We start from the raw sequence: 12,564 nt of genomic DNA, 5'->3' as shown, positions 1-12,564 counted from the left end.
TTTATGAAAAGAAAAAAAATATTGAAAATTTTAAGTACTCGAAGATATCGTCAATATAGACAAAAGATAGCTTTGTAGGTGTGTTTGTACTTTTATGAATTTTTCAATGGGCAGGGAATTATAAAACTTATGTAAGAATAGCGCATTTTTTTAAATATTTTCGTGAATAATTGGTAAATAGTATTTGCATTACGCCTAGCAGAAGAAGTAGGCATTGATACAGTAGTAGGGAGTGTTGACGTTCAAAGAGAAGCAACATGGTTTCATAAAAAAATAAGTATCGAAGATTTCTTCTCTTTCGAAGGGGATTAATTCCAATAACAAAGTTGTTGGCATATTTTTCTGAACATAACAAAAAAACATTCAATGTTTCCAAGTGCAATATTTGCCGCGGTTTTGTTCGTTAAAAATTAACGGGACTTCTTGGAATTTAGAGAAAAATTTTAAAATAGCTGCAACAATAAAGTATGTTTCGAATTTGTTTTTCTCGTTTATTCTTCAATATACGTTGATTTTTGAATTCAAATATGTTATAATATAGCACTTAGAAATATGATTTTTATTGGGAGGGGCTCAGAAGAGGCAGTATAACAACTGCCTCTTCTGAGCCCCTCCCAATAAAAGTTAGAAAAGTTAGAAAGTTAGAAAACAAGGAGACCGATTAAAAAATCATTTCAGTACATATACGGCCCCTAGTAGAAAAGAAATGAAATAGTTAAAAAGGGCACGTTATTTGAATACTTTTTTCAATTCGATTGCCAACGGTTCAAAAGATAAAAGGTGTGTGAGGACATACATGACATTGTAACACCTTGGTATAATCCACACTAAAACAATTCCAATGTTTTCTTTACGTATAAATCTGCTGATTATGCGCAGGAAAAAATTGACACCGCTTATACTCAATACCAGTACAGTATCGATATGAAAATTTATGTTGAACATTATACTCTCGAATGACGTTAATTAACTATATTGACTGTTAATTGAACTGGATAATTTAATTTCAGTGTGTTCGTGGCCTCGTAAGCATATATTTAAGCAATAACATCGAGTGCACTGAAGTGCTTCAACGAGCACCAGGTCAAAGTTGTCTTTTGTGAGTAATAATAATTAGTGCATAGGCTTGTACAAAAATATTTTTGTACATTCGGATTTCTTATCATTAGTCACTATTGGCATTGAATATTTGCAACACGTGCCACGTTCTATTTATATATATATATTTCTCAATGAACTATTATTCTTATAAAACAGTTAGCAGCCATGTATGGAAGACCCAAAGATAATCAAATTAAGTATTTTGAAGGCTATCAACATATTTTCATTCCCATTACCGGCGCCGTACGCTTTAATGGCGCCAGGATAACGTTTTCTTCGTAGGCGTGTTTTCAATTCGGGAACCAAAACATGATTGATTTCTTTCCCAAACTGGAGACAACACGTCCATGAGCTAAACTTCAGATAGATAGGTATCCGATTAACGATTTTTGTGGTGCCATGCTGCTGAGATAGATATACATATAGTCATATTCTCGTCATAACGAAACTATTTATCATCATCAATAGGAGTTATTTTCGGTCGTAAAAATTTTAAGCGGGTTTTTTTTTGTTTCTGTCAACATTGATATGTTAATGCGAGTTCCACATATTATTAAGGCACTATTCAGAGTTCATTCACACGAATAAATCCCACTGAAAAGAATCTTCTTTCCCCATAATATTCAGAAAAATATTCTTAGTCACATGGTTTTCCCTATCAGTTAGGGGGGGAGTTAACATGTAAATGAACTCTCACAAATAAAGAGAAATGGGCATTTATTTTTGAATATATATATAATGATCTAGTACATGAACTAATTTTCATTACACGCATTCAAGAGCAGGAGAATTACTTTTCACATTCATCACTTCATATAGAGAACCAACAAAACAAAAATAATGGCTTATATATGAAAAAGATTGCGATTTGTAAAAAAAAAAAATCTGCTGAAACCCGAAACTTTTTGAATTAATACATTTTATTTATTCATTACCATGCTTCTCTGATCACAAATCTTCACTGAAATAAATTAGAAACGATAATGAGATCAACGTGTGTTGCTTTAGACCGAGAGAGACTAGTTCCATCTATATTTTTCTGAATTTTATGTGCTCATTCGTCAATCGTCGCGAGCGTAATTTGATGCGATCCGCTGAGAGCATAGGAAAAACTCTAAAAAAATGAGAGGGTAAGGTTTTTTGGTAGTGGCAGCACTGCTGTTGGGGTCGTTTTCACGTTAGTTGCGCACCGACACTGGCATATGCCGGGACTACACTTATATAAACATTTGATTAAAGTTATTTTATAAAATTTTAAAAATTCATCCTATAAGACTATTGGTTGCATTTGCACGAATATACCATTATTGGTTGCATTTTTCGAGTTTTATGAAAGAACTTTTATAGTGTAATCCCGGCCTTATACCCCTTGAAATCCTATGTAGGTGCCATAACTCAAAGTGAACGGGTTGTCCCTCTACCGTGGAAAAGCCGCGCGATGGGACCCATGCAAACGAATTGGTCTAACTTATTCCATATATTTTCGGAGTAGAAGCAGCGGGGATAAAAAAAAATTGAATTTTTTACTTTTCGCAAGTATCACCAAAGACTCCGAGACGCTTTCCGGGGCATCTGCATCACTTAAATATCAGTAGCGACGTGGTTGAAAAAGCTAAGCTTGTAGTACCAGAGGGTTGCAAATGGAGCAAGGTTGGCAATGTTAGGGTGCGGCAAATTTTAGGTGAATAAAAACGCCATTATATAAAATCATTGAATTTTATAGTGTTTGGTGCATCACAATCATGTTTTTGACCCCCCCCCCCCACACACACACACACACACACGCGCGCGCGAATCCTAGTTACGACCTTGTTGGAAAGCAGGGCGGTTGAAGGCTTCACCAAAGGACGCTCAGAAATGCTAGTGTTCACGCCGTCCAAACTACGGCGGATTTATTCGATCTTTGGGGATTGATAGAAGTGCTGTGCCATTCCCTCATTCTTTCAGGGTTTAAATTCTTAAGACTATCCTTACCGTAAATGTTTTTAAAATACTTAAAGACATTTAGAAGGTTGTGTTCAGTTAATCACTTCGACTTCTGCTTTTAAAGTATATATAGGTATTGCAAGATCACCCCTACCTACTTGAAGCATCCACGTAAGACAGTGTTTCCTTGAACAGGGGTCCATGGGATCCTTGGGGATTCTTGGAGAGGGGTTTCATGGGGTCCGTAAGAGCATGGATGAAAAAAATATTAACTTGCTGTTTTTAGATTATAATACTTTGAATATTATTTTGGCGAGGGACCCGTGACGTTTATCTTAATGGCAAGGGAGCCCCTGGCCTGTCTTCGTCTCATTGGTTCAAAAGGTATGTGGAACACAAGAAGTTAATGAGCTATTTCCTTCTGAACAGTTCAGACATTCTTCGGGAAGTATACCATCAACAGTTTAGGCGATGACATCCTACTGCTTCTGCGCAACTAGCAACATGTTTCACGAAATGTAGGTGACTATATTGAAAACATGGAAAACTTTAGAACTATAAAATTAATGTGTCTGGTAAATAAAAACAGTTGCCACTACCAAAAAAACTAACCCTGGTAGATATGCGGTACCGTATAATGAATTATATCCATTCATACTTATGTATAAATTAGACAACGATTCTTTAGCAAATTAGTGAGTAGCGCTTGATTTGAAATCACGGACTTTGATACACACGCATAAGCGATTTTGATTAAATTACGAAGCATAGATTACTTTGAAACCGGACATCATCATCTGAAGCTCGAATAATTCTGCCGTAAATATCTTTATAAAAGGGGGGGGGGTGTTTTTCGAAAAGAGGAGAGAACAAAGAAAAAAAAAACTCAACACCACACAAATCACGTCCTTGGAGTTTGATACCTTTCGGAACTCTCGCTGGAGCTCGATTCTTCCTCCTGAGAGAATGGAGAAGATGGAGCTCGAAGCACGTCCCTTCTTATGCTCCACGATTGCCGGCACAGACTGGAAGCTTCGTATCCGCTTCTTCCAGCTGCACTGGGCCCTGCCACAGAGATTGACGTTGACGACGTCGACGACGATCCGGGAGATTCCGATTTCTGGAAAGCCGCGTCGATTTGCAGCGACGATAACTTCTGCTGGATCTCCTGTATCTCTTCTTTGGCTAGTTTTAGGTTGTAATCCGTGTGGTTGTCCGTCAGCTCTCTGAGATCAGGAAGCCTCAAAAGAAGTCTCGGGTAGAGAATCGCCGTGTTATCGGATCCGTATCTCCACGTCATGTACTTCTTCATCAGTATGTAGAACTTTTCCTGTTCTTCCGCGACTAACTCCTCGTCTTCGAGACCGGGCCTGTCGGGTGAGAGTAGGACTATGACCAGTAGGAGCATGGTAGTTGCCTCATCCGGGTTCAGTTCTTTTATGCTCCGGATGAACTCCATGTGCTTTACGAACAGTTCGTAAGACACGAGCTTCTTGACGTCTTCGGCTTCTAGGATAGGAGAGCACCTGTATAGAGGCATGCCTATGTGAGGCCACCTGGCGAGTTTCTCGTCGTACACGTAAGCACCGCGGATGAAGCACAGCTCGAGCACACCAGTCCTCAGGAGTATCTCCTGGTCGTGGTGCCGAATCTTCGAGAACGTGTCCAGCCTCTGGGAGAAATTAGCAAACTGTTTGACCACCGTGAAAAACATCTCGAGTATCTCTGTCCTCGACCGCGAAGACGTCCTTTGCATGAGGTGATCACTGAAAGGCACTTCCTGATAACTGGACTCGTAGAAGTTGACGAGGGCCTCTATTGCCACCGCTTCGTCCTGGCTGAGATACTTCGATATCTCTTGCATGTCCGGTTCGTAATCGGTGACTCCAGCCGTGGCCTTCGTCTTTTTCGACACTTCCGAAGTCTCGCTCTCCTGCTGCTTCTGTTTCTTCTCCATCCGGCTTTTCACCAGTTGCAGCCGTTCTTCTTCCGTCATCACCCAGCCCGTCTCCATTCCAATGCTCAGGCACTTCTTGAACCTACAGTATTGGCAACACTTCCTGGAACTTATAGTGATTTCGCATCGGCCTTCGTAAGGGCAATGGAAGTTCTTGTAGGCTTCATTCTGAACCGATCTCCTGAAGAATGCCTTGCAGCTGTCGCAAGAAATACCTCCGAAGTGGTAGCTCTTGGCCCGATCACCACAAGCCCCGCAAATCTTCTGGCGGCGGCCCGAACCACTACTAGTGCTACTGCTTGGATAATCCTCTCCGGGACACACGCTTCCACTTCCATTCGGTGACAGGCTCATGGCTGAAACAAAAACAACAAAAAGCACATTAGCGAACAATAAGTATAAACTTTATACTGGAAAAGTCATGCGCTATCATAAGGAAAAATCTAATTCCAAAAATTATCATAGTATATTATGTCAAATGATGGTTGTTTTTTTTTATAGAGATGGAGAGTGTTTCCGTATATATTTCTTCGTGCCTATTGTCACCTCGTGATTCACCTCTGGTCTATTACCGTGGTATAGTTTCTTATAGTACTGTAAAGAAATGCAAAGACAGCCAACGATTATTATATATATATATAATACTTTCTTGCATTGCATAACATACTTAACGGGACCCCCCTTCGATCTAGAGAGGAGTCCCTGCCCACCTCCGCCGGTGAGAACCTTTATCATGCCTCCAATTTAGGATTTTTTCGTAAGAATGTAGAAAATTTCAAAAGATATGTCGATTGCTAGTGATCGAGCCTAGACTCCTGTCAGTAAAAGACAAACCATCACTAGTGCATAGAAAACACCATCACTAGTGCATAGAAAACACCATCACTAGTGCATAGAAAACACCATCACTAGTGCATAGAAAACACCATCACTAGTGCATAGAAAACACCATCACTAGTGCATAGAAAACACCATCACTAGTGCATAGAAAACACCATCACTAGTGCATAGAAAACACCATCACTAGTGCATAGAAAACACCATCACTAGCGCATAGAAAACACCAACGACTAGTGACGGTCTCGCTCCTTCAAGGCATGCGATAGTCTGGACCGTCTAAGATTTGGACGAATTTTAGAAAACGAAAAACTAGAACAACTTTTCATTAATTTTAGGAAAAATTTCATTAATTTTAGGAAAAATTTCATTAATTTTAGGAAAAAATTCCGTTAATTTTATGAAAAATTTTACTAATTTCTGAAAGAAAAATTTGAAAAAAATTGAAAAAAGATCAATTTTTGAATTTTTTTTTTTGATTTTTTCTTTTTTTGTTTGATTAGTTATATTGTTCTTTCTTTAATTTCAAATTCTCATCATATATTTATTTTTATCAATGTTTGTTTAATGTGTTCATATTTTTGTATAGTTAATTTTCAGCATTCTTGTGCATTCTGTGACAGTTCCCATGCCATTTTGGATGCCGACTTCTCTTCCATAAGTACTGTACATAAAATCATGGCTCAAGATGCCCCCAAAAATGTCTGGGTTCCAGCCCAAATCGTTAAGACGTCCCTCGAACCAAATGGATAGTGCAGCTACCACCCCCCGGTACAACAAATGGATTTAAAACTGGATTGTAATATCAATGATATGATTATTTTATGGTAAAAATGTATAAATAATAATTTCACATATTTGTCGTGTTCAACGTATTTTTTTCTTTCCGAGAATCTCCGAGAAATACATTTGGATTCACAGCAATATTTTTAACAAATTTTTCTGGAGGAGACGATGGCTCGATAAAATTTGGTCAGTCTGATTACTCATTATTAATCTTAAATCGAAGAGATTATTGGTTACTTATAGTAAAAATTCACAAATCGTAATTGTTATCATCTATTTACAAAGCATGTACTGTATATATGTTACGATTAATGTGATAAATCGGCAATTATGCACACTTTCCGGTTATTATGCATAATCACCAATCGTCTGTGTAAGTTGGATTTCTTTACTGATTATGTGTATTTCCCAAAGGGAGGTGGTTTGTATGATAAATATGCATGGAAGAGAGAAACTTGAAACTCTTGAATTCAATCACTCTGATCAATTTCTCCCGTATGTGATAGATGCACTACACATATTTTGCCATAAAAATTAAATTAAATCAAAATATGTGTTGAAACCTCTTCATTCTAATGTTAAGGCCCGAGGTACACGTATTTGCACCTAAAATGGCCAAAGTACAGATATTTACCCAAATTAATTACCTAATTAATTTTACATTCTCTTTAGAATGTTGGCATTCAATAAATGCAAATTGTTCAAAAAGAAAAAAAATTAATGGTCAGTTTTGGTTCGAGTGTGAAGTGGATAAGGATGAAAGAGTGAAATTATTATGTCTTGATAAGTTATCTTTCTTGACATTTATCCATAACATAATCAACATTACCAATCGAATCCACCAACCTCGGCTGAAGTTTAAGCAAAATGTCCCGTGAGTTTAAGTAATCATATTGACTGAGTTATACCGAGCTGAAGATTATACATATTCAATGGCAAATGTCATAAATTCCCAAAATCTATCAAACTCAAAAGAATGGTCGGTAATTATGCACAATAGCATCCTCCTCCTCCTCCTAACCAACCGCACTATCTCTCCTTGCAAAATAACCGGATTTCATCATATTTATGTAACTTACATTTAAGCATATTCTTGTATAGAAAGTCTGTTTTCTCCTTTGAACGAATCAATAGCGCAAATAGAATATTTACACTTTTTCTTCTTTTATTTAAAGAAATGTTCTCAAGGGTCACATTTTCAATTTACTTCTGACTTTGGTTGTTTCTTAAAGATGGGAAGAAAAAAAACGTTTTTTCCTAGTTCGTTCGGGTTCATTTATGACACTTAAACTTCATTTCACGGTGAAGATCCAAAAAAAGAAATAACAAAAATAATGATAATATAAGAGAGAGAGTTGAGTGGAAATAAAATTTTCTTAAAACCGCCCATCGGTTTCTCATTTTCGCAGCAAATTGTTTTTTCGCTTTCTCCCATATCCCCCCTCTAAGACGATACGATGCGATACAAGTCGTGCGTGACTTCAAAGTTGATTCTTATTCCAATTCCTATTTCCCATAAAACTATAATATGCAATAATTTGCTTCGCACGGTTCCGAAAAATTCTCTTTTAATTCCTTCTCTCGTTCTCATCTGAACATCGGCCATGTCCGTGTATAACAGGCTCCGCACTAATATCAAGTGTTACAACAACATGCTATATAGTATATGTATAAAAGGTGTGATCACACACATGGCCATTATCCTCAGTCAGGAAAGAAATCACTGTCAACATTCTTACGATTCCACTAAATGGTGGGAAATAAGATTGTTGCGCGGATACGAATTGAGAATGTGAAATCGCTAATCACCATTACCTCCCACGTTAACAGTAAAAATCTATTAGATCAGTTCTTCCCAAAGAGGGCTATATCACTCCTAGGGGGAATGAAATGAAAGCTCTAGATACGACATAGAATCCTATGTTTTGGCTTAGTGAGAGAGCGATGAAGAAAAAAAATTAAGAAGGGGGATTAGCAGTGACACAAATTATTCTTTAAGCAATGCTACACAAAAATTTTCGGTAATGTCATTTCCTACGTATAAATCTGCATGTACAAATTTCATGAATGATAATGAACCTAATCTTAAGGAGCGGAAGGGTTCATTGATTGCGTTTCTTGAAAAAACCTTTGATTCTTCTAAATACAAATGCAAACACAAAGACCACAACACGCAAATTGTCTAACGAGGTGGCTGGAAAAAAAATATGGATGTACGCCCATCTTTTCCCCCCTCATCGCATGTTATCGAAATAAATTTTACGCGAATAATTTTTGAATTCACTTAGGAGAATTTGCTTAAAAAGAAGTAAGATAAACATAGTGGGATAAATCAATATCATCTATATCAAAAAACTTCCGCGCGAAGCTTGTGACGTCACTGATGAAGGTCATCTCACCTATAGCCATTAGATATACTACGAAAAAGGGTAAAGATGGAGCATGCGTCTGCCTGCTTTACCCAATGGCAACAGGTGAGATGACCTTCTTCAGTGAGGTCACGAGATAAGCGCATAGGCCTTCTGCTACAGATGGTGTTGGATAAATCGAGAAGCTATATATATACTTCGATAAAACACCCATAATGGTTTTTTTTTTAATTTTTTTTGGGCAGTGCATTATACCAAGGAAGCAGATATTTTCTAAATGTTATGCCGAAGTGAACTCGGAAAGAAAAGCCATCTGGTCCACCGGGACTCGAACCCAGGCCCACTTCTTGCATTCCGAGCAAGCATGCTGCCATCTACACCACTGGAGACACGACTCTGCCAGCCTTACTTCACGCACTGTGGCGTCAAGAGCTGAAGTAGAGGCATTACTGGCCTCTCTTAACTTCAGCAAATGGTTCTAAAAGTGTAATATACTTTATATATGTACATGTATTATTAATTATATTAGTTCTTTCTTTCGTCATACATGGTTTTAATTGGGTTGTGTGTATTTTGGTTATATTTTACCCCCTCTCTTATTTCTTATGGGCATCTTTTTTTTAAGCCACCTCGTTGGGCGATTTGCCTGTTGGGGCCTTTGTGTTTGTATGTATTCACATTTCCATAATAACCCTATCTCACAAGGAAAGGGTCTCAAGGTGGCGCCTTCAAAAGTTTTGGAAAAATTACCACTGATTCTACTCATAAATATGCACAAAAATGTTTTTAAAAAAAAATCTGTCGCAATTATTATATGGGTTACTCAAAAAAATGTTAATATTAATATTTTGAACGCCAATAGGGGCCAAGAATGAATTTGGAAATCCCGTTAAGGAAGTTATTGTAATGAGTATATTAAACGGCTAATGAGTATAAATTTTTTAAATTATTTTCTTGCTTATTTTAAGAATTTGAACTTACCAAGAAAACTAAATAATATCCACTATATAGCCACGTACCCCGAAAAACCAATTGGAACCTGGGTCTTAAAACGAATCCATAAATTGCTGACCCTTTCACACATTATAAACATAAATCAAATCTCTATTTTTGAAAATTTTCTTCTTTTTTGTGAAGAAATAATTCACTTCGTTCAAATTTTTTCAACCAAGACGGTGGAAGGCATATTCATCTTCACATACGTTTTTTTCCAGAATTTTGTGGTAATATTTTATATAATAGATCACATGTTTCCGGGAATCATTTTCCCCGTGGAAGAAAGCTCAAAAACTTACTGAAAAGTTCAACTTCAAGTGCTGCCCTTTGATGAAACCCCTTAAACTTCAGATTCACAATATTTCTAACTCAAAGCTTATGCAGTCCTTCATCCAAGGGCTTAACGCAAGGAGATAAAATAACAATAATTCTACAGTGCGAGAAAAAGCAACCCGCACATTTATTGCAAGAAGGATCTGAAAGGGCTAATACGTACAAATACCGTATTTGGGCTCCGATTTCAGGCCATAAATTATATTCATGTATTGCTAATGGAGTATATCGTAAATGCAGCTGGCCACCCTGTTATAAGGTCTTACCACAATTTTTGTTAATAGAACGGTAGTATACGTATATTGCCTGGATATCAACGGATAAAAATACACGTGCTGAAATTTGAGTGAATGGTATTATCTCATTTATTACGGCTTCTCCTATAATGTGAATACCAGTGTTGATCTCTATAAGGAAATATTTTCCAAAACATTAATTTTTTTTTTTTCAATTTTTGAATGAATTGAACTTTTCTGCATCTAACCGCGTTCGAATTTTCTTCCAGTTGCAAAGAAATGCGAAAAAAATGATTTTTTTTTCGTATGTTTTATCATATTCGGCTTTCATTCATATACGGATCTGATTTTAGATTTTAGATTGCAGTTTCATACCGTCTTGTATAGATTTTATATTGAAAAACTATACTATACAGTGTGTCCTGTAAGCGCTAATGCGGCTTTATCTCATCATTTTTGTCGTACAGGTATGGTTTCAATTTAAAAAATGCTCAAAATGTGTTAAAAAAATTACTTTGCACCAGTTTTGAGAGTGAAAATGCAGCGTGTAAGTAACAAAAAATTGCCCATAGATGGCGATAGACCTGAGTTGTGCTCGGTTTGAAAGAAAGAAAGTGAGTAGCAAAATAAAGGATCTCTAAATTTTTGTACAGTTCCCCTGCCGCCAACTTCCTATCAGAAAGTTGTTGCCCTGTCTTTTCTGAGACAAACAAAAGAGATCCTACGTTTTCAACTGCAATATTCGCAGAGATATTCCAACTCAGAAATCAGAGAAACGTTGGAAAAAGACAGCATAAAAATGAGGGAAATGAGCGTTGTTCATTAGCTTTTCTGCTGTTATTTACCAACTGTTCACCGATTTTTGAATTAAAATATCTCAGAGAATATTGAAAATAAAAGAAGAAGAAAGAATATTGCAATAAAAAAAGTTTAAAAAATTGGATTTTTTTTAATTGAGCTCAAAAAAGCAGGGCAACTTTTTAACTGGAAGTTAGAGGACAAGGAGGACCATCTAAAAATTTAGATTTTATTTTTATTTTGTGACACACTGTATTCTCACTCTTGAAACTGGTACAGGGTAATTTTTGAACGACTTTTGAGCCTCTACGACAAACGGCTGATGAGATAAAGTCCGCATTAACACTTACTGGACACCCCGTATAAGTATCATATTATATCCGAGCAGAAATATATCAGAGCAGAATCAATTATGTATCAGATTTTAAGCTTAAAAAATTTTCATAATAACATATCAATATCAGCGCTAAAAGCAGCTAAAACATATAGCGCGATACATCGAACGAAATTAATTCAAAATTGGGCAAATTAGCCCAACACCGAGAGAGAAAATCAACGGAAATGTGAAATTTCAAATTGAAATTATAATTCTGTGCTCAGATGGCAGAATTTTATAAGACACTCTTCCCCAAAAAATTGTTCGCAGTCTCGTTAAAATTTCGAAACATAGCAAAATGTCGTCTTTCTCTTTCATTTTACGAAGAAACAACGGAGGAAAATTGTCAAAAAAGCCACAGTATCGCATGTTGGCAAAATATTATTTGCGTATTTGCCATCGTGGAATTTCAAAAAAAGGACACAACATTTTGTCATCTGAGCACAGAATTATCTTTCTTTTTTCTTCTTATATTTTCGGAGTTTTCAAAACCTTTGGCAATTTCCTCTGTTTTTCGCGTAATCATAGCGAGGTGGATTGATGCATTTTTTTGCCTTTTCAGCATAAAAACCATTGCAGTAGAAATTAGTCGACACCGTCGATGTTAAATTTTATCTCCCGTTTTCTGATCAAGAGATTTACGTTCTTGTTCGCAAATGTTCTACAATTTCATCCACATTTTTTCTAATGCTTGATACCATGCTAGAATGCCATGCTCTTTGGCAATTTCAGTTCAAGTTTTATGTGTGTATTTTTTATAATTATTATTGCATTCAAAACTTTCAATCGGTTTCATATATAAACAGAAATTCTTTCTTTTTGTGTATTTTTTTTTTTAACTTTGAAACA

The 12,564-nt window shown here is 36.5% G+C and overlaps 1 protein-coding gene across 1 annotated transcript in view; it reads right to left on the bottom strand.

Moving 5' to 3' along the window:
- Window positions 1-617: 617 nt before the first annotated feature.
- Window positions 618-12,564, bottom strand: part of LOC149082546 (thyroid hormone receptor beta-like) — a 63,029-nt gene continuing 51,082 nt past the window's right edge. Inside the window, exon 2 of the mRNA XM_089235794.1 lies at window positions 618-5,340. Within this exon, the coding sequence (XP_089091920.1) occupies window positions 3,929-5,340 (1,412 nt within the window). The 3' untranslated portion in view covers window positions 618-3,928. The remainder of the gene's footprint in view (window positions 5,341-12,564) is intronic.

The sequence above is a fragment of the Pholcus phalangioides genome, unplaced genomic scaffold, assembly GCF_987345545.1.
Source record: "Pholcus phalangioides strain wild (caught in Gottingen) unplaced genomic scaffold, Ppha-v1.0 ptg000009l_1, whole genome shotgun sequence".
Classification (NCBI taxonomy): domain Eukaryota; kingdom Metazoa; phylum Arthropoda; class Arachnida; order Araneae; family Pholcidae; genus Pholcus; species Pholcus phalangioides.
Note: the sequence above shows the minus strand (reverse complement) of the source record. Positions and strands in the feature narration are given on the sequence as shown.